The sequence below is a fragment of the Boleophthalmus pectinirostris genome, unplaced genomic scaffold (genome assembly GCF_026225935.1).
Source record: "Boleophthalmus pectinirostris isolate CB_2022bp ecotype Guang Dong unplaced genomic scaffold, ASM2622593v1 HiC_scaffold_966, whole genome shotgun sequence".
NCBI lineage: Eukaryota > Metazoa > Chordata > Actinopteri > Gobiiformes > Gobiidae > Boleophthalmus > Boleophthalmus pectinirostris.
Genome location: NW_026571562.1, coordinates 1 through 25,000, shown reverse-complemented (window position 1 = coordinate 25,000; position 25,000 = coordinate 1). Strand labels below are relative to the sequence as shown.

Genomic DNA, 25,000 nt, shown 5'->3' with positions numbered 1-25,000 from the left:
TGGTGCATTCTATCTAGGTAAAGCCATAACATCTACATGGAGACAAGAAAGTGGCTGACCCTTTACATAGTTACATTGTGCACCATCAAGTAGACGAATAGCTCAAAATCTGAATGTGAATAATCCCCATAGAATTAATTAACTCGATTGTTACTGGTGTGCTTGGCATCTGTCTGTTTCTCAGCCCAACTGTCCATTTCAGGCCTCCTGTTAGCAGAGCGCTTCCACAACCAGAGAAGCTACAGACAAACAACGTGGGCAAAAAGAAAAGGCCTATTGAGGTATAGAGCACACCAAGCCATTTAGTATTTAGCTTTTACTTTGTCATTTTATGCCTGTTTTTACTTTAAACAGGACTTGGTGCTGGAGCTGGTATTTGGTTACCGTGGTAACGATTGCCGCAATAATGTGCACTACCTAAACGATGGGGCGGATATCATCTACCACACAGCATCTGTTGGCATTGTCCTCAACCTGACAACATGTGAGTAGAGCTCAGACAGGCACTCATACTTTTATATCCATATTATTATTAAACCTTCTGTTTTTCTACAGCTTGCCAAAGTTTTTATGTTGAACACAGTGATGACATTTTGTGCCTGACAATCAATCAGCATCCTAAATTCCCCAATGTGGTGGCAACTGGCCAAGTAGGTATGTTTGTGAGAAGCTCACCTCCTATGTTTTTATCTGGACTGTGCACTTTCTTCATAATAGCAGCTCATCTGGCACAAATCTTACTGATTTACTTACAGTATTTTAATGCCTTTAATATAAAAATAATAATACTTTAATCAAAGATAATCTGAGAGTTCATAAATATTCTTTTATCTTTCCTAGGAGATACTGGTGACATGTCAGGTAAGACATAACCTTTTTTTGCTTAAAGAAAGACAGCACAGTGTAAATGAAACACGTCTGTTTAAGTTGCTGCCATCTTGTGGTCAACCACTATATTTGTAAGAAATGCTTTATCTTTGACTATCTTTAAGTCTGTTGACATTCACCCATTGCAATTACTTCCACAGCCACGTCTCCCTCCATCCATGTGTGGGACGCTATGAGCAAGCAGACACTGTCAGTACTGCGCTGTTACCACTCGGGCGGGGTGTGCTCTGTCAGTTTTAGTGCTACAGGAAAGCTCCTATTGTCTGTGGGCCTGGATCCTGAGCACACTGTCACCATCTGGAAGTGGCAGGAAGGTACACCTGCATCTAACATCCACACATACACATACACACACACATACACACACACATACACATACACATACACATAAATCATTCACATACACTTTGGACTGCTTTGGACAAAATGCTAACAAAAGTCTTTGTTTTTAAGGTGCCAAAGTTGCCAGCCACATTGGTCATACCCAGAGGATTTTTGTGGCTGAGTTTCGCCCGGACTCAGACACACATTTTGTGTCTGTGGGCATCAAGCATGTGCGCTTCTGGACATTGGCGGGGCGAGCTTTGCTCAGCAAGAAAGGGGTGCTGAGTTCAATAGAGGATGCACGAATGCAGACCATGCTTTCTGTGGCATTTGGGGCTGTAAGTGACTTACATTTTAAGATTATTCTTCAAAGATATTTTTTAATAGTGTTGATTGTCTGCTTCAATATGCTGTGTATTGCTGCATCGCTTGCTCTGCTGTCTTAGGCCACTAGATTAGTGCGAATTTCTTTTCTTTTCAGAACAACTTGACATTTACAGGTACCATAAGTGGAGATGTGTGTGTGTGGAAGGAACACATTTTAGTCAGAATAGTGGCCAAAGCTCATACAGGCCCAGTGTTCACCATGTACACGACCCTTAGAGATGGCCTCATCGTCACCGGAGGCAAAGAAAGACCGTAAGTGATTCACTGTGCCATTTTAATTGGCTGACTTATTGTATGATCAAGCATCTTATTTATAGAGTAACCTCATTGTCTGGTCTGTAAGTACGCATTAGATTTGAGTCATATCTGGCTAATGAACTGTTTCCTGTGCAGGTCAAAAGAAGGAGGTGCACTGAAGCTGTGGGACCAGGAGCTGAAACGCTGCCGAGCCTTTCGTTTGGAGACGGGACAGATCATAGACTGTGTCCGATCTGTGTGCAGAGGAAAGGTACAGCATTCATTACACTCTCGATCATCATCATAATTATACATGCTTACATTATTACTACAATTGATTTGACATGTGTATATAGGGTAAAATTCTTGTGGGAACAAGAAATGCAGAGATTATTGAAGTTGGTGAGAAAAATGCTGCTTGTAACATCTTGGTGAATGGCCACATGGACGGTCCCATTTGGGGACTTGGAACACATCCTTCTAGAGATGTTTTTCTGTCTGCTGCAGAAGATGGGACTGTTCGTCTGTGGGACATCCCAGAGAAGGTCAGTATGCTCAGTTAAAGAATTTATTCCTTTAAAATTGCTGTAGTGGCCAAACTGAACCTCTGCTACTGAGATGTGCACAAACAACGGTGGCTGATGCGCTCTAAATGGTAAATTGTGTCTAAATACTATTCTTAACAGAAGTCTATGAGTCCATGAGCTGTAGATAAAATATCACTTTATTTCCATAAGAAGGGACATTAAACAAACAAATCTCCATTTAAAATGAATGGTCAAAAAAAAACATTGGCCCCTACTGGGTCGCACACCTAATTACATCATCAGACAACACACCTTTATACCTGGCCTGAGGGCTAACAGGCATAATTCAAGGGCACCACCTGCAGGCCAGCCAGACTCCATACACTTTGGCTCTGACAGTTGAAAAATAAATCATTCTCATAGATCTGTATGTTTTTGTGTGGAAACAGAAAATGCTGAATAAGGTCAACCTTGGCCATCCTGCACACACCATCAGCTATAGTCCCGAGGGAGACATGGTGGCCATTGGGATGAAGAATGGAGAGTTCATAATCTTGCTTGTTGCATCGCTCAAAATATGGGGCAAGAAAAGGGACAGACGTTCCCCAATCCAGGATATCAGGTGAGGAACTTTATTTTCCAGAATTAAAGTAACGTTAAACAAGTAAAATAACAATGCGTGTGCTTTTTGAATACCGTAGGTTCAGTCCCAATTCGCGTTACTTGGCGGTGGGTTCCAATGAGAGTGCAGTGGATTTCTATGACCTGTCTCTGGGCCCACAACTGAACCGCATAAACTGCTGCAGGGACATCCCCAGTTTTGTCATGCAGATGGACTTCTCTGCTGACAGCTTATACATTCAGGTATACAATTGTCTATCGTGCAAGTTTGGATTTGTTTGGACTTTTTGTTACAATAATACAGATGTAATGCAAACACATTCTAAGCTGTGGTTTCTTGTGACCCAAAGATATCCACTGGTGCTTACAAACGACTGGTGTATGAAGTACCATCTGGAAAACAGATCACAGAACAGACACAAATTGACAGAATTACTTGGGCCACCTGGACAAGGTATTTTTTATTCCTACAAGGGAATGACACATTTATGATGAACACACTCTGAAGCTTTTGTGAATATGTATGTTTTTTGTTATTTGTAGCGTCCTTGGTGATGAGGTTGTTGGAATCTGGTCCAGAAACACTGACAAAGCAGATGTAACATGTGCCTGTGTGTCACACTCAGGCCTTAACATTGTGACAGGTGATGACTTTGGAATGGTGAAGCTGTTTGACTTTCCATGCCCAGAGAAGTTTGTAAGTATTATTCATACTCATTATTATATGTACAAATGTTCTAATTACAGATACAAGATTAAAATGTTCAAATCAAATATAGATTTTACTCATGTACAGTTGTAATATTGACCTTTTCTTAAGGATAAAGACATCAATGGCAACGTTGTTGATGTTTTCATTTAGTGTTATAGTCCTCAAACTCTAATTATCACTGATTATCCAGTCAGAAAAAAGAGACAAATGTGAGTCTCTCTGTTGGGTTGCACCTAAATCCAGTTGGTTTCAATCTAAAATGCCTCTTTCTAGTCTGAATATTTACTACCTAAATCCCAGCACCTAGAGCCAGTCATTGATCAATGCTAGTGCAGCCTTTGCTGCTTGATGAGTGAATTCCTTTCACATGAGGCATTGCTTGCCCATACTCAGAATGAGTAAAATTTGTATGTGTGAATCAGTAAGAATACAGGCCTACTTTTTAAATGGTATGTCACTTATAAGTCAAATGTTGATGTTATTGTTAAGCTTTGAGAACCATAATTAGGTGAGCACTATCCAGGGTGCCTATGGATTTGCGCTCTGTTGCTGCATCCAGTCATTGAGAACAAACCATTGTTTGACTTTGTGAAACTGTAACAGTGCTTGCACAATGAATTAACTATTGTTTCTAACTATTTTATTTCTGTGTTATTTTCTACATTTTTGTTGTTAGGCTAAACACAAGCGTTTCTTGGGGCATTCTGCTCACTTGACAAATGTACGTTTCACAAACGGAGATCATTTTGTCGTCAGCGCTGGTGGAGATGATAGAAGGTAAAGCACATGTTTACATATACTTGATGCCTAACCACACATTGTTCCATTTCCCCTTTTTTTAGTCTTTTTGTGTGGAGATGTGTGCACACTCCTCATTAAAACCACACAGAGGAACATCCTGCGTCACAGTTCACAAGCTGTCATGATGAGTCCTGTATGTGAAAGGGCAAAAGGAAAGGACTGGCTGCTGACTAATGCAGAAAATGGTGTAATGACTTACTGCCTCAAAATTAGGTGCATGCATTTGTGCAAGATTTCATTTGTTTACTTATTTCATCAGCCCATTTGTTTAATCACTCACTCACTCACAAAAACACCCCTAATACTGAACTGTATGTGAACCATTTCAGAGTTAAGTTTTAGAATCAGATTTTCATAAGGCAGTTGTGGTTTATATGCCTATTCACTACATACTGACATTGCCATTTTTATCATGTAGCAAACGCAACTAGCCTTAAATCTTGTGAGGGTTGGCATCTTTTTGTACTTTTTATTACATATGTTTGTGTTTATGTTCATTCTAAATCCTGTGGCCTTCCTCCTGAATGTAACATCCACTGTTATATTCTGGATGTCAGCATGCCAAAGCATACTATGCACTGTACACTGGACCTGGTCACTGTGTTAGCCCTAGTGGGTTTTTGTTTTTGATTTGTGTATGTGATTGTGCTATTGACTGGTTGACCTCAAGCCTTCCTCTGCAGTGTTCCCTTGTTAACCTGTGTACATGTGGTTGAAGATGTAGGTGGTAAACGAGTGTGCATGGCTTACTAAAAGACAATCTGTCCTAACCGTGATCCTCATTAAAAAACAAAACAAAGAGCAGCTGCACAACTGGTGCAGACCTGTCACTTTCAGTGTGCTGCTATGTTATATTGTTGCAATTTTATGATAAAATGTGTAATTATTTTCAATACTAATTGTGTAAATGTGTTTTGTGTAATAAATTATATGATACACATAAATGGAATGTTTTATCAAAGAAAATATATAACAAGTGCAAAACATGTAACGTATGAATACTAAAATGTTGCTGCATATTTTGATTTACATTACACCACTGTAAATATCATTTGTACATATTCTTTTTGGATATTTTTGTGAGCCATTTCTTATATTCCATTTTATTAAAAAATGTAAAAATAAACTTTTGGTGTTAAGTAATTATTGCATTATAATTTTATAATGTAAAACACAAAATACTTGGAAAATATTTTTTTGTTTAATGTTTTAGGCATTTACATAACTCTTCATACAAGATAATTTGTATAATTAAAATAAAATAAATTAAAACAATAGTGCAGCAAAAAAATAAAGTATTTAATTACACGTTATTTACAAAGGAAAGCTTTGAGGACTGAATTAACTCAAACTCTTGAACTGTAACTATAAATACAAAGTAATGATGTACAACTCACTAAGTGGGATGTCATTTGGCAGAAGTCAGTAATGAATGTTGTGTATAGATTTATAATCATAGTTTGACAGAAAAAGAACTTCCACAGGAACAGCCATGGTCAGCCTGGGGATTCTTTAACACTTGGAAAGAAGAGCGGATCAACTCTTCACTGAAGTCCAATGTGGATCCTTTGACATAGTCCAGGCTTTCCAGGTCTACAATTACACCCACACCTTCTTGTTCAAATACTCTGCAACAAATCAAATGTAAAAGTGTTTGTAATACAATATACATAAATACAAAATGAAAATAGAAAATGTGACTACTATACCGGTCATCTTCATTCTTATTCCTGTCAACAGAAAACTTGTACTGAAAGCCAGAGCATCCACCTCCTTCTACGTGTATTCTGAGGTATTCACCCTTCTCCATGATCTCCCCCAGTCTCTGCAAAACAACAGTCCAATAAAGTGAATACATGCAAATTGCATGGTGCAATAGAGTCATATGTTGTTGTTGTTGTAGTACAGACTTTCACACAGGACTCGGTTAGATGTATTTTGTCCTTGGGAGGATCCGACACATCTGGCCTTCCCTGAACTGACGCACTGTTGAACCGTTGAAATCCCAAAATATAACGTGACTGGGCGCATACTGATGGTTGGTTCACCTTTATGTTCATAAGAGTCGATGCCCTGCAGAACAGGAGTGGTAATATGCATGTAAACACACACGGAGCAGCAGATGCTAGCAGGTCTGTTAGCTAAAACTGGCAAACTAATGCTAAACAAAACCAATGCATATGCTTCTAAGACTATTTATGGTTTTTACATACATTCACTTTTTTGGTCAATAATTTACGCATATTCTTACCTAAAAAGGCTTAACGCTTTTGACTTTGCCACAGCTGACATAACTCTTCTCATAGATGACATCTCCAACAAATAAATGACTCCACCCTCTGCAAAACTAAACGCCCACTCGGTACAATTCAATTTTCTCATTCGTTAACCTAGTGCCAATCATGACTCAACATTAAAACGATCTACTTTGTTTTTTCTAATAAATAAAAATAACGCACCTATATAGACTGTCTCTATATTCTACAATTTAATAGTGTGCCTTAATGTGGTTTCGATTTGTCCATTAATGCCGAAGGTAAACATAAAAATTCCTGGCAGACAAAAATCAGGGCGGAAATGCCAAAGAAAGAAACCGATCTCGTGATTGTGGCCGCGTCTCATTTCTCTTTCCTCGCTTCCTTCTCCTTGATTCCTCCATTTTTCAGCTGTCAATCAAGTGTATCATCTTAAGTGGTGTCCCAAAGAAAGAAACAGAAGGAAGGAGAGTAAACATGAGGAGGCAGATATCAGAAAAATAATCAAACTTTAGTGGTATCAGTGAGGAGTTTATATCCTCTCTCATCGTTGTGTCTCCTCTGTGGGCGGGACTTCCTCACCCATTTCGTGCAGAATCAAGGAGAAGGAAGCGAGGAAAGAGAAATGAGTTGCGGCCAGAGCGTGGATCTTGTATGGGACAGAGACACAGCAACACAAGGAACTAAAACGATCTGGGCGGCGGACTGGTCTGTATTCTTTCGGTACTACGACAACTGCGTTCCTTAGCTACAGGTCAGTTTCGATGTATTGCCATTTATCATGATAAGAAAATTATGTTGCCTTTTCAGATCAGAATTCTGTGTCAATGACTTCTAATAAACGTGATCATTTTTGGTAACTTTCTGATGTTTTTGAAGAACGACATACAATCCCACCGTCATATACCAAGGGATTTGACATAACCCTCTCTGGTGTCTTTTGCCTTTTAGTGTGACGATTAAATAAGACGACATGGATTCTTGGAAGACTTTGTTCCTTCTATTTTCTGTGATTGGGTTCACCTGGGCCGAGGAAGTCAATTTCAAAGACTGCGGTGAGCATACCTGGCATACCTTAACACTCTTATCACTCTGGACGTATAGAGTATTGTAAAGGTGGACTCCCTCACAAACCACTAAAGTGTGATTTAAAAGAAAAAAAATATATATATATTATTATTATTTTTAACGCACCCGAAAGCCCCTACAATGGGGAGAAGTGAACATAACACAACATAATCACCATCAGACTTTCAGTTCATGTATTCTGCCTGTGACTAATGTGATGTTTTGTCTTTTTTTTTTTTTTTTTTTTCATTTAAGGTTCTTCTACTGGAAAAGTTTCCACAGTGAACATAACCCCCTGCCTTGATCACCCAAATCCATGCAAACTTAAAAAAGGAGAAAACTACAGCGTCAATGTAACCTTCCTTAGTAGTAAGTGGCCTTAATATTTTGTATTGTGATCAGCTCAGTGTGGTTAAAGTACCTTTTTTAATGTGATATTTATTGGGTTTTACAGATGTGGAGACCCTGAAGAGCACAGCTGTGGTGCACGGTGTTATTGCTGGAGTACCTGTTCCTTTTCCTATTCCAGTCAGCGATGGTTGCCAGTCTGGCATTAACTGCCCTATTGAAATGCAGAAATTCTATAACTATGTAACCACATTGCCAGTGAAGACAGAATATCCATGTGTAAGTACTGTGGAATAATTTATCTTTTGGAACTTATGTTTCACACTTGGACAGTCTTCTGTACTAAATACCTTGTTCCCCTTTTTCTACCCTATTTAGCTCAAGTTGGTGGTTGAGTGGGAACTGAAAGATGATGGTAGCAAAGATTTGTTCTGCATTAAGTTTCCTGTTGAAATTGTGAGCTGAAGTGTTAACGTCGGCGAACTAAATAGTACTGAGAATCACATCAATTTTTTCTTACGATTGCATTTTATAACTGCATATTTTAAAATGTTTCTGACTTAACTGTTATTCTTTAGAAAAGAAATCAGATATCTTTTGATATGGCTTCTCACTAATAACATGTCAATGATGTCACATTCCTAGCTTGATGGCTGCTGTGTAGTCGGAAAGTACACAATGTACCTTTTTGTTTTCATGAAAATTTCTTATTGACATTGTACTAAATTGTGTAGATCTATATTAATAATTAATAAAGTGATTTAAATTCTCCCAAATCTCATCTTTTGTTCCTGGACAAATGGAGTTTAACTTTAATTCTATTCTGTGTAATAGAAAAGGCAACATCAGCAGATTTAAAGGTTTGAACCTTTATTGGACCACTAAACAAAGGTCGAAGGTGGGAAAGTGTTTATTTGTAAAAGTGGTCTCTGAAAGAGGAATGTGCTTCCAAGATGCCATGTAATGAAAAATCTAATTTAAAAGAATTCAGAGTGGTCATTTTCAATATGTGCTGAAATTAACAAGTTAATGGTGAATGAATATTGTAGTTAATTTCACAATGGTTTAGATACTGAAATATAATCAGATGTGATACAATCTTTTTTTTTTTTCATTGTCAGCTTTGTCCTTTTATCGTCCATTTTGTTTTAGCCTCTCCAGTCGCTGAAGCAGAGCATTTCCAAAAGCCTCTCTGTAGCCCGGACTCAGGGAGTCTAAAAGTGAGTAAACTGTCTCATGATACTGAGTGTTTACATCCTCATTAACTTGGTCAAAGGCATAGCCAACCACCTGTGGAATATAAAACACATCAGTGACATTTTAGAACAATCATAAAATTAGACCCTTTCAAAAAACATCTTACCCGAAGTCCTGCTTCAGTCAGCTCCAGACAGTACTGGTTTCTCTCCTTTGTTTCAACATTAATGTAGGCCACATCTAATGCACAGTTGAGACAGTGTGACACATGCATTTGTGCTACGGCAAACAGGACATCATTGACAATGGCTTCTGCTTCTAATCTCATGTCCTTGACTCCTCCAAGATCAATACAATCTTCATCACTTGAGGAAACAAGAGTCTCTTCTGGCTGACAGTCAACCTCCATCTCTTGAGCTGAAATAGTACATGGTTGAAAAATTGTTTATACATTCTGCAAATACACGTTTTTGTGTTCCTACAACCTGTTTATGAGAATGTTTTTTAAATATACTAAACAAGCTCAGACAGCACAAACTCAGAACTCAAATTTACACATAACAATAACCCAACAAATCATTTTACCTGTTACAGCCTCGGGTTTGGTAGAAAGTTCCAGTCCTGGGCTGCTCTGTGATGGACACACTGTGAAATAAAACGATCCACAAACCGATGATCAAGTAGATGCCAGATATAACTTGAGGGAAAACAACCAAGGAATGCTGTTATGATGAGTAATTATCGACTGGAAACTGTAAGAAATAAAAAGCGAATTCCTCTAAAACTGAGACAGTCCGCCATATTGTGACGTAACCGACAACACCCATAACAAAAGAGGGGCGGGGGTGACTCGAATTTGGCAAGTCAAGAAATGTGTATAGAAATTTTATTTGTAAACGTTATTAACTCTGTGGCGGTAATTTATGGCCGAACGTTGCTGTCAAAGCAGCGCAAAGTAAAGACAGTTACTTTCGCTTGCATCACAATAACTCTTACAACTAAAATTGTCACACGTAGATTGCCGTAGAAAAGATGACAGGCTGAGTGGCGCATGCGCAGGACATGGGACGGTCCGAATTGGGTAGTGACAGTGCGGAGTCATGAAAGTGTTTGTAAACAACTCACTCAGTAGGTAAAGCTGAATTCATTCGCTAACTGTTCACTTTATGACTTATCTGACTCAGCTGCCACAGTTATATGATTTATAGACTTGTATTCTTCTCATCCTTTATAAATTGTAACTAGTTAAACACTGTGGTTCGGCAATCCGTGAGCTAGCAAGCATCTCTCTTTGTAGTAATATTAGCTTCTCTTAGCTGGGATGCAAGCTTTTGCGGTCAAGTTGGTAGCCATAAACATGCTAACCGGCTAGTTAACAGAATAATGGTGTCATTGTTGAAACACCAGTGGCTGGACGTCAAGGATTTTTTTTTATTCTAGAGAAGAGAGTCGACAACCCAATCCAGTATGTCACAGTGGGCGATATGATTTTTGCCTTGACTTTGTCGGTTTGAAATATTCAGCACAGGACCACATTAAAACGTGCGTGTAAATCAAACGGATTGATCGTCCTTACGTGGAATTAACCACAAACCATGTCGCATGCGTTTTATTTTATAGGTGCAGCAAACTGGAGTCAGATCAAGTCCTTGGCATACACCTGAGTGCCACCACATCCTTCCTTATTCTGCAATACACTACATCTTTTGTCGTTTTTAGATCATCAGGATGACATAACAATAGCAGCAAGTAACAACCTAATGGAAAACACTGATATTTTTAACATTTTCAGCAAATTGTAATCATTTAATTAAGATGCCTTGGCCATTTTCTGAGTCCATCAAAAAGCGAGCATGCAGGTACCTCCTCCATCGGTACCTGGGGAATTTTCTGCAGGAGAAACTAAGTTTGGATCAACTAAGCTTAGACCTTTACCAGGGCACTGGGACACTTGCTCAAGTGCCATTAGATACGTGGGTATGTATCTATCACTTGTTCAAGTGCTATTAGATACATGGGTATGTATGTATCTAATGCATTTTTTGTTTTTCCCAAGTCACTGAATGACCTTCTGGAAACTGCAGATGCCCCCTTTGAGGTAATTACGGGCTTCATTCAGACCATCTCTCTAACTGTCCCTTGGGCAGCCCTTCTTCAGGAAAACTGTGCCCTTGAAGTGAAAGGTTTAGAGTTGGTTTTCAGACCCCGACCTAGAGTTGGTAAGAATAAACTATATTTCACTTTAATATTTAATATGTCATTTTTGTTATTTGGCTTATAAAGGATATGTCTTATTCAGCATCTGGTGTAGAACCTATGAACTGGTCCAGTTTTATGACAAGTAGTATGCAACTTGCCAAAGAATGTTTGAGTCAGAAACTCACAGATGACATTGGGGAGAGTTTCCAACCATTTGAAGGCCTTGAAAAATTTGCTGAAACAATAGAGACAGGTATTTCTTTAGCATTATGTGTGTTCATGTTAGCTTGTTATTTTAATGTAATTATTATGTAAATGTAATAATTAAAATGTAATAACCTTTTCATTATTTTCCTCTTACAGTTCTAAGAAGAGTAAAAATGACATTTTTAAATACTGTTCTTAGACTAGAACACATTCCAGAAAATTCAAAAACTGGAATTGCACTTGAATTAAGGATCAACAAGTGAGTTCAAGTTAAAACAAGTTAAAGTGAAATAATACTGCCTTTAAATAATTATTCTATTGATGTAACCTTTGAGTATTCTGTTTATGCTCTTATTTTGAAATGAAGGATTGTTTACTTTGATGAAAGTGATGATGAGAGTTCAAGTGTCAATGTACATCAACCAACTACATTTGCACACAAAAAGCTTCAGATGGAGGGCCTCACAATATTTTGGGATGAATTCTCTGATTTGTCTCGCGGGGGTTGTAAATCTTCACCCACTCCCGCGGTGAGTGTTGTAATTGTAAAAAATGTAAATATACATAAACATTATTAATTTTACTTTAAATGTTGCTAGGAAACTGAGCCAAAGTTGTCCCCAAGCTGGAATCCTAGAATAATATGTGAGCCTCACCCGCAGTTTACAGAGCCCATATCCTCTGCAACATATTTTGAACCAGTCCAAGTAGGCCGACTTGGGGGTAAACTTGAGCTGTCTCTCACTCTGAAAAATAATCCTGCTATGCCCGGAGCCAAGGTAAACAACATGAAAACGATTGCAAAATTCTATTATTATTCTATAAGTCTACTTACTGTATGTCATTATTTCAACATGTACTTTTCCAGCTGCATGTAGTTGGAGATATCAGCACACTTATTTTACTTTTGTCACCACAACAAGTGCATCTTCTTCTTGACATGTTTGGAACATTTTCTGGCCGAGGTGAGTTTAAGTTAATAATTATATTGCTATGTGAGATTTAAATCAGCATTCTCGTCCTCACTCTTCATTTATTGGAAGTTTCTCAAGAATGGGCTAAGGACAGAAAGAACCGGCCTATTCAACAGGAGGATGAATACCGACTTCATATGGAACTTAATCGTTGTCTAAAGAAAGACACCATTGCACCTGGAACAGATCATGAACTGTTTGAGAGCCAGACTACCAAAACAGTGTCCAGTCGAGGTTTGTCTTACACCTAATTTAATCATACTGATGTTATTCTAACTGTTGAGTTTAATTGACTGTCTTTGTACAGATGATGTGTTCTTCTCCATGGCTGACATGGACATGTCTCACAGTTTATCCTCCCTTCCTCCTCTGGGTGAACCACCTACTGTCGACTTGGACTTGTCTCTCAATAGCAACTACTCTGCTTCTTCTAGAGAATCCCCTTCTGGCAATGCCACCGTACGTTCCACCAACACAGCAAACTTAATAACAAATATTTAATAACATAGTTTTGTATGTTACAAGGTCTCCTGGGATGACTACATGGATGTACCACGACAAAAAGAGAAGGCAACCAGTGAAACTCCTGTCCAATCAAGAGACTCGCACATTTCACAGAAGTTACCCAGACAAACCTGTAGGTATTAGAGCCAATGAAAGAAAAAAATATGAATGACATATTGCTATTCATTAAATTGTCTTAACTCATAAAATTATTTTAATAGTGTTCATCTTCTCTGTTTAGCTCATCCTTCTAAAGCCTGTGGTGATGAGTCGAGGCCTGAGCTGGTGCTAAAGCTAACACTGAGTAGTCTGGCGGTTGCAGTCCTCCACATTGATCCACTGCCATCACCAGATGCAGCTCCTTGTCCTCTTGGTCCAATAGCAGCACACTTTTTTAGTACGGTTGAACAAGACCAGCCTCACCATGTATCTTTCTTTCAGACTCGAGCTGTGTTTAATAATGCTTGTCCACATGACCACCTCAGGTGAGAATACAAGACTACTCTGACATTACATGCACTTGTGATTAATCAGATATTCTGACCTATACTAATTATGCTAATGTATGCAGGTTGGTGAGTCATGGTTTGAAGATAAATTATGAACATTATCAAGGCTCTAATTTGCACACATATAGCACTGATGTTTCCCTCAGTCAAATGGAGCTATTGGAGTGTCTTTTCCCTTGTGAGGCTGGCCATAGTGGTTTACAAAGAGGCATTCAATATACTGAGGTTTGTCTGACAAATACTCTGTGTTAGTCAAACTCTGCATATTTACATACAGAGTGAATGAAATTAAACTGTGTTTTTTTCTGATTTGTCTGCCACACTCTGCCACGCAGCTCCTGACATTTGACACCCCAGCCGATGCTGAGGCGCAGCTCACCACCTGCCTCCACCTGCTGTACAAACTGGCGGAACGCAGAGGCCCACAAGTAAAAGCCTTCACCCTAAACCAAAAACATGACACACTTCCTCATTTTCTGTTATTTTGTATATTTTTATGTTTTTTGTTTGTGCAGGGAGGCCAAGTGCGTCTTAGTACCATCCCCAGAAAAGCTGACATCCAGGTTGAGCTAGGCCATGCACACTCTGAACTGGACATCAGCATTGTGGATCGTCTGAACTCCTTACTGCAGCCTCAGAAACTGACCACCACAGAAGTGATGGCTTCACACATGTACACATCATATAATAAGCATGTTAGCTTGGTAAGGACATCGGGTGTTGAACTAATTTAAGCACCGGTTTGACATATTCCTATAATATCTAATCATTCCACAGCACAAAGCCTTTACAGAAGTTTTCCTTGATGAGAGTCAGACACCTGCAAACTGTCATGTGTCTCTGACTGTCACCGCCCCAGTCCTAGGCCTCGCAGTGCGCTTTCCCATTCCTGATTTACGCTCGGATCAAGAGAGGGGGCCTTGGTTTAAGAAGTCTTTGCAAAAAGAAATACTTCACCTGGAGATGGAGGACTTTGAAATGAAAACTGAGTTTAAGGGGGGCAGCTCTCCAGACCAAACAAAGATGGAGCTTACCTTCAGAGAGCTTACAGGTCTTACTTTGTTGTTGGTTTATAAAAATAATCTGAATGAAAATAGATCCTACATTCATAACATAATCATAATGTCTCTTTAGGTAAATTTCAGGAAGAACAGGAACAGCCAGCTACACATTTTCTGAGGGTGTCAAACACTATGGATGGTGACCTGACCACATCGACAAGTGTTAAATTTGATTGGCCCAGGTTTGTTCATTTCTCTGCTTTAAAACAGTTTCTCTTGTGAGATGTTTTTCGCATAGTTTCTTTTCTTTAACCAGGATTGTGCTGAAGATGAACCCTACAGCGGTGCACTCTATTCTTGAAAGAGTCACAGTTGAGGATGATGAAGGAGCTGAAGACCATTCCCTTGAAGAGGAGGAGGAGGAAGGGGCAGCTCATTCCCTTAAAGATGTCTGTGACTTTGGGAAACCAGAACCATCCCCCTTTTCTTCCCGTAGAGTTATGTATGAGAATGAAGAGGTAAGGAAGGGTTGTTTAGAAATGTGTTGATACAGTGTATTAATAAGGGCTGTTAACATGTTGAAGGTGCACTATGTAACTTTTCTGGAGGAGGGTCTGCCACCTGCTTGTCCATGGAGATGTTGCTTCACCTGGAATGTTCCACTGTATGGCAATAAATGTATCTATCGCCATTTAGACAGCATGTGACTCCTTCAGACAAGCTACTGGTCATATCCGTACAGAGTTGTCTATGCTCACAGTGCGAGTGCATGTTTTCCAAGGTATCTGTGGCTATGGAAAAGGGTAGATAGTGTTAATGCTATACTGTGGAACTTCCATGAAAGACAATAAGTAAAATTAGTTATACACATACAGTCCACTAGTATAGTTACGTAGTAGACCTTTAACTCATGGGATTAACAAAAAAACTGAAAATGTATCACTGTAAGAAAGTTATGAAGGTGAATCGGAGGACAGTGGAGAGTTTTCCCTGCTGAAACAAAATAAAAGAACCTCAAAAGAAAACTCTAAACACCAAACTTATTGTTTGGTTATGTATATTTATCTGAAATGTGACCACCACACAAATTTATTATGGATTATAATGCCTAGATTTAAATTATATCCACTTGTGAAATAATTAAATAATCAATAATGTGAATATTATCAGTATTTTTTTTATTGGTTGACAGAACTAAAAATATCAAGTGATATTCAGAGTGTGATGCTTTTGGATGGTGGAACGTGCTTTGTGCAGGTGCATGCATTTGCATGCAGAGCTAAAGATGACCCCAGTTGATGGATTTAAATGGGCATTTATGCAAAATTCTGCACGCAGAGCTTTACATAGGCTAGCTAAGTTGAAATAATAATTTAGTCATTTTTTAAAAGATGTTCATGTTTGCAGATGGTTATACCGGGTGATGTGGCTGAGATGACAGACTTTCAAGAAAAAACCATGAACAACTCCCGGTTCATTCTTGAACTAAGCTTTCCCAATGTTCAGTTAGCTCTTCCCAACAAAGAATTTTATGAAAAATTACACAACAGGTATGCAGTGATTTCAGTTGTATGTAATGGGTGGATGTGCAGTTGAAAATAAATGATGTATAATGGCTTTTTGTTGTTCTAGAATTAACAATGATCTGCTGTTGTGGGAGCCCACAGCCCCTTCTCCAGTGGAAACAGTGGAGTCTATGCCTTATGGAGTTGGACTCTCTGTTGCCAGTCAGCTGATCAACACCTACTCCAAAGACAGCTTTAGTCAGTTCCGCACCACAGGCCTAGAAGGTACAAGATTCCCCCTGTATTTATACGAGCTGTTAGAGTACACTATACATTTTACTGTTTCTGGCTTTGTGCTTTCTGATTTTTGATCGTCATATCTGCAGACGAGTCCAGTGCCTCAGATGAAGACAACATGCATTACTACTCCCCCGACTCAGATTTTGGCCTCAGGTCTCGTAAAAAGAAAAAAACCAAAGTGCCAAGTAAGACTTCTCAGAGCTTGTTCTCTGTCATCCTGACTGTGAATCATGGCTTGGTGTCTCTTCACACTGATGCCAAGGTACTTTGATCCTATATAGAAAGCAAAATATACAAAAATGTTTGTAGATATTAGAATCTGTGTCTCCTTTACAGAAAGACAAGGCTGTATTGAAGAACAAGCATGGGGAATTCTGGTTGGAGATAAAAAATGCTGTGCTTTTTAGTGTTACACAGTATGAAGGCTTTAAAGACCATCACTACATTTGCTTTCACACAAGTAACATTTGCATGTATCACCAAGGTAGATGAAATCATACTTCCACGACCCACATGGCCTATGTAGAGTCATTAATACTTATAATAAATGTTTTCAGGACTTGTCGATGGAAGCACACCTGGTTCAGACCTTAAACTGCCTTGCAAAACACATCCTCACTGGCTAGAACCAACTATTTACCAATCAGAGACCTCTCCTGAAAGGACCCCCACACCCTCAGAGGGCATCGGGCTCGAGGCTCGCAGCATGGTCTCTGTTGCTGTTAAAGTGTCCTCGCAAAATGTAGAGCGTAATGTTAAGGTAAGCTACAAAATATACACATTTGTAATCCTTTCTACATTTTAGATAAATTGTTCTAGTTGATATAATTATTTCATACATAATTGATCTACTTAATTGTACAGGAGTTTCTGGTTGCTGTTGGTGTAAGGGGTGCCACACTGCAGCACAGGGTCGTTGCCTCTGGTCTGGGCTGGTATGACCAGGTATAGACATTTTTTTCTGAAATACCATTCAGTTGCTTAACAGTACAAGGATAAACTAAACTTTTTACCTGAAATGGAACAGATAGTGGACTTTCTCAACATTTCGGATGAGCCTGTGTTGGGATATGCACCTCCTGCTTCTGCTACCACTTTGCATCTGCACTTATGGAGCTGTTCTCTTGACTACAGGTTTAAATTCACCACAATCTATATTTATAAAAAAAATATACATAATGAATTGTTATGTTTGTTGCTTAGTTTAATAATATCCTTTATTTCTGAATAGGCCGCTTTACTTGCCTTTGAGATCACTGGTTTTTGTAGAAACCTTCAGCATATCCAGCAGTGTCTCACTAGATCATTCCTCATCTACTCTCAGGTACCTGTTACATTTAAGATTGAAGAATGTTAGTATTAGGGTAATTTAATGCACATTGTGTTAACTAGTATATTGCTCTATTTCTAGGATTTTACTGGATGAAACCGCTTTGTTTCTCTCAGATAAAAATAATGCAGTCTCAGTCAATCTTGCACGTGGTATGTGTGTCCTTAATTTTAAATATGTAATTTGGGACCTCTAATAATGCATATAATATACTGTTCTTGTCTCTTTGTCATAGATTACGTACAGGTAGTAGACATGGGAACGCTAGAGCTGAGAATTACAGCTGTAAAACCAGGAGTGGATGGAAAATTGGTATGAATGAATATTGATGCAATATTAACTACTAATAATTCAACAGATAAAGCTTCCAAATGTCTCCTGTTTTTTAGTCTGAGCCCAAATTTGAGCTGCGCTGTTCCAGTGACATCATCCACATCCGAACATGTTCAGACTCCTGTGCTGCTCTCATGAATCTCATCCAGTATGTGGCAAGCTACGGAGACCTGGTCCCTCCACCCGAACACGAGAGCAAACAAAGCTCCAAACAAAGCACTGCTCAAAAGGCAAAGGTTAGTCTTAGCTAACATAAAAGCTTTCAAAAGTAAAAGTAGATGTATTTAACACTAATTATTAAAGATCTTTTTTTTGTATTTGAACACTTTTTTTTTACTTGCCTTAACATTTTTATACAGGCTGAGTTTCCCTCACAAAGCTCTGTTCCAATGCCTTTGCTTGCTGACAATGAACAACAAATTCTCCAAGATCTAATGAGTGAAGCCATGGAAGAAACTGATAGCCAGCAGACACAAGCAGTTCAACAGAATGGTGAGTATTGATATCAAGACGCCATTAGCCAGGGTAGAGTATTCCCACTTTGCGAGTTCACAGACTCCATACCCATTTGAAGTTGATATTGTAAAAAAAACAAACAACAAATAGGACAAAATTAGACCTTATGAGCCACAGACGTATGTATACATAAATACGAGTTTTTTTTTTGGGGGGGGTGGGTGTTTGTTTTTTTAATTCAATCATATGAAAGTGTGTGTTTTTAATAATCATTGACTTATGCAACCCAGTAGAGTCTTTTCCTTAGGGCCTGTTTACATGAAAAACGCTTGCGGGTAAAAATGACAAAATATTTTATCGGAAGTGACATTTGTTTAGACGGTGACAGCGTTTTTTTGGGCTTACAAATGCAAAAATCTCAGACTGCCCTCCAGAATGAAAAAGCTGAATATGCTCTGCCGTAGCGTTTCCATCTACACTGCCCAAGATGCAAAACTCTGGTCAGATCTGCGCACGCCACGTACACGTTTACGTCACATACATCACCACCTAGTGTCACCACCGAGCCGCCTGGCGTGCATACCCAATCGAATTCCACACACTTTTGCGTCACTGTATGCACTCGTATGATTTCCTTCCGAAAAGGCTCATCTAAACACGGAATAAAAAGTGAAGATGCAACGCCACTGTTATGTCTTCTGTTCAAATCGTCATCATATAAACGTAGTCTTAGTATCAAAATCACGTTATAAATTTGTTTTCGGTGGGGAGCTGCCCCATATTGATAAACTCTAGAACTTATCTTAAGAGGCCTTCTTTTGTCAGTCTGCTTTCTGCCAGGTTACAACATTCATCTTAATTCTGTCATTCTTTGTCAGGCACACATGAGGAGAAGAGCTGCCAGCATGAAGCTCCCCAGTCCGACTTATTCCTATTCCCAGATGAGAGTGGATGTTCCAACCAGGATTCAAGTCCCACCTACCCCATGCTACATTCACCTCTTATTACCCCTGTTCCAAATCTGGCCCAGGAGACTGATGACTTTTGCATCCTGGACACCCCTGGTTCTAGAGGAGAGGTCCGTACTCTTTGTTGTGGCCAAAAATCATAATGAGTTGAAAATAACATGAGCTGTACTGGCTGTGTGTGGTGCACAGGATCGTGACCAGGAGCCAATAGTAAAGAAGCTTTCCTCAGAGCCTGTGGAAATCAAGGACGATCACTTCAGTCAGCCACTGGAGAGCAGTGCGAGTCGAGGAAGCTTGAATTTTCCCATACCAGAAGTGCGCTACCTAATCCGAGAGATCTCCATTGTATGGCATCTGTACGGTGGGAAAGACTTTGGAAATCCTGCTTTCCCAGCATCTCCTGTAAGAAGTCGCGGGTAAGCAAAAGAACTTCTGTTACTAATAAATGTACGTGTATGGTTTATGGTCCCATTATTGCTTTGTTTCTTTGGTTTGTTTCTAGTGCAACACCTCATTGTTCCCCATCCCAAACTCCTATACGGCAGCCAAAGTGTCCAGGAAAGACCGGAGGTGGTAAAGGGAGGAATCCAGATGTCCTGATGGAGATCCAGCTCAGCAAAGTATATTTTAAACTTTTTATGTGTCTTCAAATCATTCTTTGAAACCCACTATACTATAACTGTTTATTTATCAATATATCAGGTCAGATTTCAGCATGAGGTTTACCCACACTCCCAAGAGGCTCCTGGCACAGCATCAGACCAGCCAGTGTCTCGGCAAGTGTTCGCTGTTCAGGACTTGGAAATCCGAGACCGACTGGCCACCTCACAAATGAACAAGTTTCTGTATTTGTATTCGAGCAAAGAGATGCCCAGGAAAGCTCATTCTAATATGGTGAATACATTGACGTGCTTTCTGCTGCTCTAGTTTTAAAACCGTTGTCTCACTGTTCTGTTTTGTCTCCCAGTTGACTGTGAAGGCTCTCCACATGTGTCCAGAATCAGGTCAGGCCCCACAAGAATGCTGCCTGCGCGTTTCTCTAATGCCTCTACGTCTCAATATTGATCAGGTAAAAGCATGTGGGTGACTTAAATGTGCAAATACAGTTTACTAAATAATTTAAGTGTAACAATGCCATATTTGTTTCAAGGATGCACTGTTCTTCCTGAAAGACTTCTTCACTAGTCTTGCTGCAGAAGTCGAGTTTTTCTCTCCACCCGCCCAAGAAGGTAAATTTAGAGCTATTCATTCTGAACAAACCAACTTTTTGGCCAAAGGGTTTTAATAATATTTCCTTTTTAAAGCTCCCAGTATGTCTACAAAAGTATCTGCACCAGAGATCTCCTGCTCTTTCTCAAAGCATAGCGGTCAAGACCCTGCACCAATCATCTCTGTCCCTGCTCAGAGACGTTTGAGCCACAACGGTTTTTCTTTAGATGAGGCCAGTGAGAATGAGGGATCTGCACTTAACTTCACCGACCAGCCAATCTTCTTCAGGTATTCATTTAGTCAGCCACTGAGGAGTTTCTGCTTTTTCTTCTTATTTAAACTGTTTGCCTTTTTTCGCAGAGAGTTTCGATTTACCTCAGAAGTTCCCATTCGTCTGGATTACCACGGGAAGCATGTTGCGATGGAGCAGGTACACAACCTGTCAACCGTCTCTAGCCAAGTATGAATAAGGGTCATGAATATTTTTTCCATCATTTCAGGGAACATTTGCAGGAATCATTATTGGACTCACACAACTGAATTGCTCTGAATTAAAACTGAGGCGGCTTTGCTACAGACAAGGGTATTCTTTCTTATATGAATTTTAAACATATTGTAAAATGTCAACAAATATTATGATGCAGGATTCTTTTTCAGGTTATTGGGAGTGGATAAGCTTTTTTCTTATGCAATGAATGAGTGGCTAAATGACATAAAGAAGAACCAGCTCCCGGGCTTGCTGGGTGGTGTAGGACCGATACACTCTTTAGTACAGTTAGGTGAGTTTAACAGTACAACTTTATGTTCTTTTATTGAGATTTTATTTATCATAACATGGATGCCATACTAACAATTGTAATAATGTATTTTGTTTTGTGTTCAATCTAATGATGTTAAACCTTCTGCTTATATTTTAGTGCAGGGATTCAGGGATTTGGTGTGGCTTCCTATTGAACAGTACAGGAAGGATGGGCGAATAGTTCGTGGGTTCCAGCGAGGAACTGCTTCCTTTGGGACGTCCACTGCTATGGCTGCCCTGGAGCTCACCAATAGGATGGTGCGCACAATTCAGGTAATGCAAAAAAGTACTTTTAAAAGTAGAATTTCTCTGACAATATTGCTAATGATCTGACCTCTAATGTAGGCAGCAGCAGAGACGGCTTATGACCTTGTGTCTCCGGTACCTGATGAACGAGACACAAAGAAAATCAAACGGTTCTCCCATTACGGACTGGCCCATCAGCCAGTGGATCTGAGAGAAGGAGTAGCTAAAGCCTATACAGTAGTAAAGGAGGTATGTTCACATTAACTGCAATATGTAAATGAACAAAGTTATAATGCTTGTTGTGCTTATGTTTAGGGCATCACAGACACAGCCCTGACCATCTTTGACACTGCTACTCGAGAGCATGAGCAGCGCGGCATGACGGGGGCAGTGGGCGGAGTTCTGAGGCAGCTGCCTCCAGCTGTGGTCAAGCCTCTTATTATGGCTACTGAAGCCACTTCTAATGTCCTGGATGGGATGAGAAACCAAATTCACCCAGATGCCCGCCAAGAGGAATCACAGAAGTGGAGACAGGGAGAAGAGTAAATGGATTTGCCATTACAGATATAGCAACTGGTCAAGTGGGATTTGTTTTACATTAAAATTACATCTACGATGGTGTACATAAGATATAGTTCATCTTGTCGCACTTTTGTACATTGTAATATATTGTAATGCTTGCTTTATTGTCCCATCACAGTGCCTTCATGTTATCAGAATTGTTCAAATGTAAATGAATGATCCTAAAATGTATGAATATTTCCATGCAGCACAACTGCTTGAAACTGGAATAGTCTTTTTTTGTAGCCTACTGGTATTGAAATTGTGTTGACAGAAGCCACTTTGTTGTTTTGCCTCTCTTTTGAGCAACAGTGTGTTTATTTCTTATAGGGTTACCTCTAATACTTGTGTTGTGATTACTTCAATAGTGAACTATATGTCATAATGTGTAGACTAAGTCCTCAGTAAGTATGTAAAAGGATGTACAGTGATTCAACCGTTTTCTAGTGAAACAATGAAAATATTCCTGCAACATTTCCAACCATTGTTTTAGGTTCTACTAGTTGTTTAATCAATGCTGCTATTTTTTTTTTATTTTATTTTTTTTTTATTTATGGTTATATTTCTAATTGTCTTTGTTTTAAGTCTTAAATAGTAGACCATTGTGATATGAAGTGTCATCTTATTTTCTTTTTAATTTATGTACAAGAACTATTCTTTGACCGTACTGCACATTAACTTATGACTTCGTATTGAAAGCATGAAAGGGAAATAAAAGAACATTTGCGGAAGTTGTCTGTGTTGTCATGACAACGGAGTCAGGCTAACTTTTTACATCTTTTTACAACATTGCTTTGGGACATGTCTGACTTGACCAAAAATCTTAATAGTCTTGGCTTTGAGAGCAGGTTGTGTGAAGGCGAGAGAGAATTAATTCATCTCCGTGCGCTCTTTTGCGTTCACATTCTGCGGATGCGCACACGCTGTTTTTCTTCTGCAACTTCTGCACTCAGGTAGGCTAGGGTTATTTTAATAGATCCATGTTCGTGTAAGGTGGAGCTCATAACTGACGTAAACTATGCGACCATTTCAGAGATGCAGCTCAAAATCACTGTGCAAACACAAGCAGCTTGTTATCAGGGGAGCTGCGTGTGGGGATAGTAGGGATGGTCACCTGGGAAAACAGTTGCTCCTTTCTATTCTGGACAAGACAAAAATCACAGAATCTAACATTAAGGTGTCTATTAGAAGACCAGAGTTTACAGGTAATAATGTAGTAACCTCTCTGCACTCACAAACTAACAATATGTATAATAAAAGATGGCTGGCTCTCTGTTTAGCATTTGTCTATAATTTCAGAGCATGTTGCACCGGGGGTCAAATGTTTCTTTGACAATGGCCGCATGGCGCTGTGGGCACATGTCTTGTTCTTGTGCTGCCTGCCCTCTCAGCTGCCCAGAGTGTGTGCAGACCTGAGCCCCCACCAGTGCACTCACACACTTGCGTACTGTTTCTCCTCTGCTGTTCCTATCTCCACGTAGTCTGCAGCTCTCACTTGCTTTTGTTCTGATCCAACACTGTTCAACACACTTATTTTTCTTTTTAGATTAGTTCAGCTTCTGGGACATAACTTTGTTCTGAAGTCACAGCATAATATAGCTGCCTGTGACATTCCAGCTGTGTGGATGACTTACACTCATCTGAAGAGCGCTTTAAAAGACCCATTACTCATAAAATGGTCCTGTCCACTGAACAGAAGTCAGAGCCCATCTCTTGGTTTGAAGTGGGTGTGTGCCGTGCTGTATTGCCTGGTGAATATTTGCACATGTGTTCATTTGGAGTATGAAAAAACTCTATATGTGATAAACCACCTTTTTCAAGACAAACTGTCCTTGGGTGCAAATAATGTCTCTCCTGCTTCTGGCCTATCTGCAGATGAGTAAGTGTAATGTTCTACAAGTCTAATTTCGTTAGTAACAGGTGTGTTATTTGCATTTTTTTCTCTCTCTCTCTCTTCAAAGGGCTTTTCCATGGATCGCTCTCAATGATGCTCTGACAAATAATACTCCATTTTACTGCTTTTTTGTGAACAGTAAATCCACACAGGAATATATTTGTACACTGTATACTGCACTCCTGGAGCCATCATCTCATTAAGACTAAACGCTGTTCACTGCAATGGTCAGCAGTTGTGTCTGTATATTCGTAATAAATACATTTTTAAAAAGTCCACATGTCGTGTTCAAATTTCAATTGTCCTAATGTGGATATTTTTTCTGTATTTAACTTTCATATTTTAATTATCTATATTTTTTTTTTTTAAATTGATATTATTTTATGTTTTCCCTGCACGGAAATATGTCCCTATAAGGAAATGATCGCTCCGCAGGGTCTTAAGATTCGTGCATTTTCGTCAACACTCGACAAAATACGGAAGTATGAAAAATGCAGTTTTCCCCTTCCTGTGAACCACCAGGCTGCCCGAGGAATTTGTCACGGGACTGCAGCGATGGAAGTCTGTTTGTAGATGTCCCTCTTCGAAAGTGGATATCTGAGGGCTTTTGCATCACTGGTGGGCATAATGTGGTGGTAAG

The 25,000-nt window shown here is 39.4% G+C and overlaps 6 protein-coding genes across 11 annotated transcripts; 4 read left to right on the top strand and 2 right to left on the bottom strand.

The window, feature by feature from the left end:
* The first annotated feature begins 6 nt into the window (after window positions 1-6).
* Window positions 7-5,577, top strand: LOC129407368 (echinoderm microtubule-associated protein-like 5). 2 transcript variants are annotated; one of them, XM_055148153.1, is made up of 15 exons: window positions 7-281; window positions 355-484; window positions 556-650; window positions 841-861; window positions 1,029-1,202; window positions 1,342-1,550; window positions 1,694-1,851; window positions 1,993-2,107; window positions 2,193-2,381; window positions 2,813-2,985; window positions 3,065-3,227; window positions 3,335-3,438; window positions 3,528-3,681; window positions 4,373-4,473; window positions 4,539-5,577. In XM_055148153.1, the coding sequence occupies exons 4-15, from the start codon at window positions 855-857 to the stop codon at window positions 4,573-4,575; spliced, it is 1,584 nt and encodes a 527-aa protein (XP_055004128.1). In that variant the 5' UTR covers window positions 7-281; window positions 355-484; window positions 556-650; window positions 841-854; the 3' UTR covers window positions 4,576-5,577. The 2 variants fall into 2 exon arrangements, with proteins under 2 accessions (XP_055004128.1, XP_055004127.1); XM_055148152.1 differs by having other exon boundaries at window positions 556-654.
* Window positions 5,578-5,676: 99 nt separating this feature from the next.
* isca2 (iron-sulfur cluster assembly 2) lies at window positions 5,677-7,279 on the bottom strand. Its single transcript, XM_020919769.2, has 4 exons — window positions 6,749-7,279; window positions 6,408-6,570; window positions 6,207-6,322; window positions 5,677-6,125 (listed from the first exon to the last, which is right to left on the bottom strand). The coding sequence occupies exons 1-4, from the start codon at window positions 6,877-6,879 to the stop codon at window positions 5,951-5,953; spliced, it is 585 nt and encodes a 194-aa protein (XP_020775428.2). The 5' UTR covers window positions 6,880-7,279; the 3' UTR covers window positions 5,677-5,950.
* A 67-nt stretch (window positions 7,280-7,346) lies between these two features.
* LOC110155634 (NPC intracellular cholesterol transporter 2) lies at window positions 7,347-8,944 on the top strand. 2 transcript variants are annotated; one of them, XM_020919771.2, is made up of 5 exons: window positions 7,347-7,506; window positions 7,704-7,807; window positions 8,076-8,189; window positions 8,275-8,447; window positions 8,547-8,944. In XM_020919771.2, the coding sequence occupies exons 2-5, from the start codon at window positions 7,726-7,728 to the stop codon at window positions 8,631-8,633; spliced, it is 456 nt and encodes a 151-aa protein (XP_020775430.1). In that variant the 5' UTR covers window positions 7,347-7,506; window positions 7,704-7,725; the 3' UTR covers window positions 8,634-8,944. The 2 variants fall into 2 exon arrangements, with proteins under 2 accessions (XP_020775430.1, XP_055004129.1); XM_055148154.1 differs by lacking the exon at window positions 7,347-7,506 and adding an exon at window positions 7,552-7,608.
* A 118-nt stretch (window positions 8,945-9,062) lies between these two features.
* Window positions 9,063-10,242, bottom strand: gskip (gsk3b interacting protein). The gene is made up of 3 exons (XM_020919772.2): window positions 9,951-10,242; window positions 9,532-9,782; window positions 9,063-9,458 (listed from the first exon to the last, which is right to left on the bottom strand). Exons 2-3 carry the CDS (start codon window positions 9,772-9,774, stop codon window positions 9,300-9,302), a joined length of 402 nt encoding a protein of 133 aa, XP_020775431.1. The 5' UTR covers window positions 9,775-9,782; window positions 9,951-10,242; the 3' UTR covers window positions 9,063-9,299.
* Window positions 10,243-10,378: 136 nt separating this feature from the next.
* On the top strand, window positions 10,379-23,197 carry LOC110155632 (autophagy-related protein 2 homolog B). 4 transcript variants are annotated; one of them, XM_055148151.1, is made up of 44 exons: window positions 10,445-10,497; window positions 10,806-10,907; window positions 10,986-11,342; window positions 11,422-11,584; window positions 11,665-11,817; window positions 11,928-12,030; window positions 12,139-12,301; window positions 12,371-12,550; window positions 12,640-12,736; window positions 12,815-12,979; window positions 13,053-13,204; window positions 13,271-13,382; window positions 13,491-13,734; window positions 13,821-13,983; window positions 14,094-14,186; window positions 14,274-14,462; window positions 14,536-14,809; window positions 14,893-15,001; window positions 15,076-15,277; window positions 16,167-16,309; window positions 16,392-16,549; window positions 16,651-16,826; window positions 16,901-17,048; window positions 17,122-17,324; window positions 17,429-17,509; window positions 17,592-17,698; window positions 17,796-17,888; window positions 17,976-18,046; window positions 18,130-18,206; window positions 18,284-18,463; window positions 18,587-18,719; window positions 19,562-19,761; window positions 19,841-20,067; window positions 20,154-20,271; window positions 20,354-20,545; window positions 20,619-20,720; window positions 20,802-20,880; window positions 20,956-21,148; window positions 21,221-21,290; window positions 21,361-21,443; window positions 21,518-21,639; window positions 21,778-21,932; window positions 22,005-22,154; window positions 22,221-23,197. In XM_055148151.1, the coding sequence occupies exons 3-44, from the start codon at window positions 11,181-11,183 to the stop codon at window positions 22,449-22,451; spliced, it is 6,216 nt and encodes a 2,071-aa protein (XP_055004126.1). In that variant the 5' UTR covers window positions 10,445-10,497; window positions 10,806-10,907; window positions 10,986-11,180; the 3' UTR covers window positions 22,452-23,197. The 4 variants fall into 4 exon arrangements, with proteins under 4 accessions (XP_055004123.1, XP_055004125.1, XP_055004126.1 ...); XM_055148148.1 differs by lacking the exon at window positions 10,806-10,907 and having other exon boundaries at window positions 10,379-10,497; XM_055148150.1 differs by lacking the exon at window positions 10,806-10,907 and having other exon boundaries at window positions 10,395-10,493.
* A 61-nt stretch (window positions 23,198-23,258) lies between these two features.
* Window positions 23,259-24,563, top strand: noxred1 (NADP-dependent oxidoreductase domain containing 1). Its single transcript, XM_055148155.1, is given in 7 exon segments — window positions 23,259-23,350; window positions 23,352-23,419; window positions 23,508-23,570; window positions 23,573-23,679; window positions 23,768-23,943; window positions 24,013-24,345; window positions 24,428-24,563. Coding segments are annotated over 7 exon segments (966 nt in total). The 5' UTR covers window positions 23,259-23,267.
* Window positions 24,564-25,000: the final 437 nt, after the last annotated feature.

Bases quoted from the DNA above. Each gene is read 5' to 3' on its own strand.
- LOC129407368 (XM_055148153.1), top strand. The intron at 1,551-1,693 runs GTAAGTGACTTA...TTTTCTTTTCAG, and splicing joins TTTCTGTGGCATTTGGGGCT to AACAACTTGACATTTACAGG. The intron at 2,986-3,064 runs GTGAGGAACTTT...TGAATACCGTAG, and splicing joins TCCCCAATCCAGGATATCAG to GTTCAGTCCCAATTCGCGTT.
- isca2 (XM_020919769.2), bottom strand. From the start codon at position 6,879: ATGAGAAAATTGAATTGTACCGAGTGGGCGTTTAGTTTTGCAGAGGGT. The intron at 6,323-6,407 runs GTCTGTACTACA...GTTGTTTTGCAG, and splicing joins TAACCGAGTCCTGTGTGAAA to AGACTGGGGGAGATCATGGA. The intron at 6,126-6,206 runs GTATAGTAGTCA...GATTTGTTGCAG, and splicing joins AATAAGAATGAAGATGACCG to AGTATTTGAACAAGAAGGTG.
- LOC110155634 (XM_020919771.2), top strand. From the start codon at position 7,726: ATGGATTCTTGGAAGACTTTGTTCCTTCTATTTTCTGTGATTGGGTTC. The intron at 8,190-8,274 runs GTAAGTGGCCTT...TGGGTTTTACAG, and splicing joins CAATGTAACCTTCCTTAGTA to ATGTGGAGACCCTGAAGAGC. The intron at 8,448-8,546 runs GTAAGTACTGTG...TACCCTATTTAG, and splicing joins TGAAGACAGAATATCCATGT to CTCAAGTTGGTGGTTGAGTG.
- gskip (XM_020919772.2), bottom strand. From the start codon at position 9,774: ATGGAGGTTGACTGTCAGCCAGAAGAGACTCTTGTTTCCTCAAGTGAT. The intron at 9,459-9,531 runs GTAAGATGTTTT...TATATTCCACAG, and splicing joins TGACTGAAGCAGGACTTCGG to GTGGTTGGCTATGCCTTTGA.
- LOC110155632 (XM_055148148.1), top strand. From the start codon at position 11,181: ATGCCTTGGCCATTTTCTGAGTCCATCAAAAAGCGAGCATGCAGGTAC. The intron at 13,205-13,270 runs GTACGTTCCACC...GTATGTTACAAG, and splicing joins CCCCTTCTGGCAATGCCACC to GTCTCCTGGGATGACTACAT. The intron at 13,383-13,490 runs GTAGGTATTAGA...TTCTCTGTTTAG, and splicing joins GAAGTTACCCAGACAAACCT to CTCATCCTTCTAAAGCCTGT.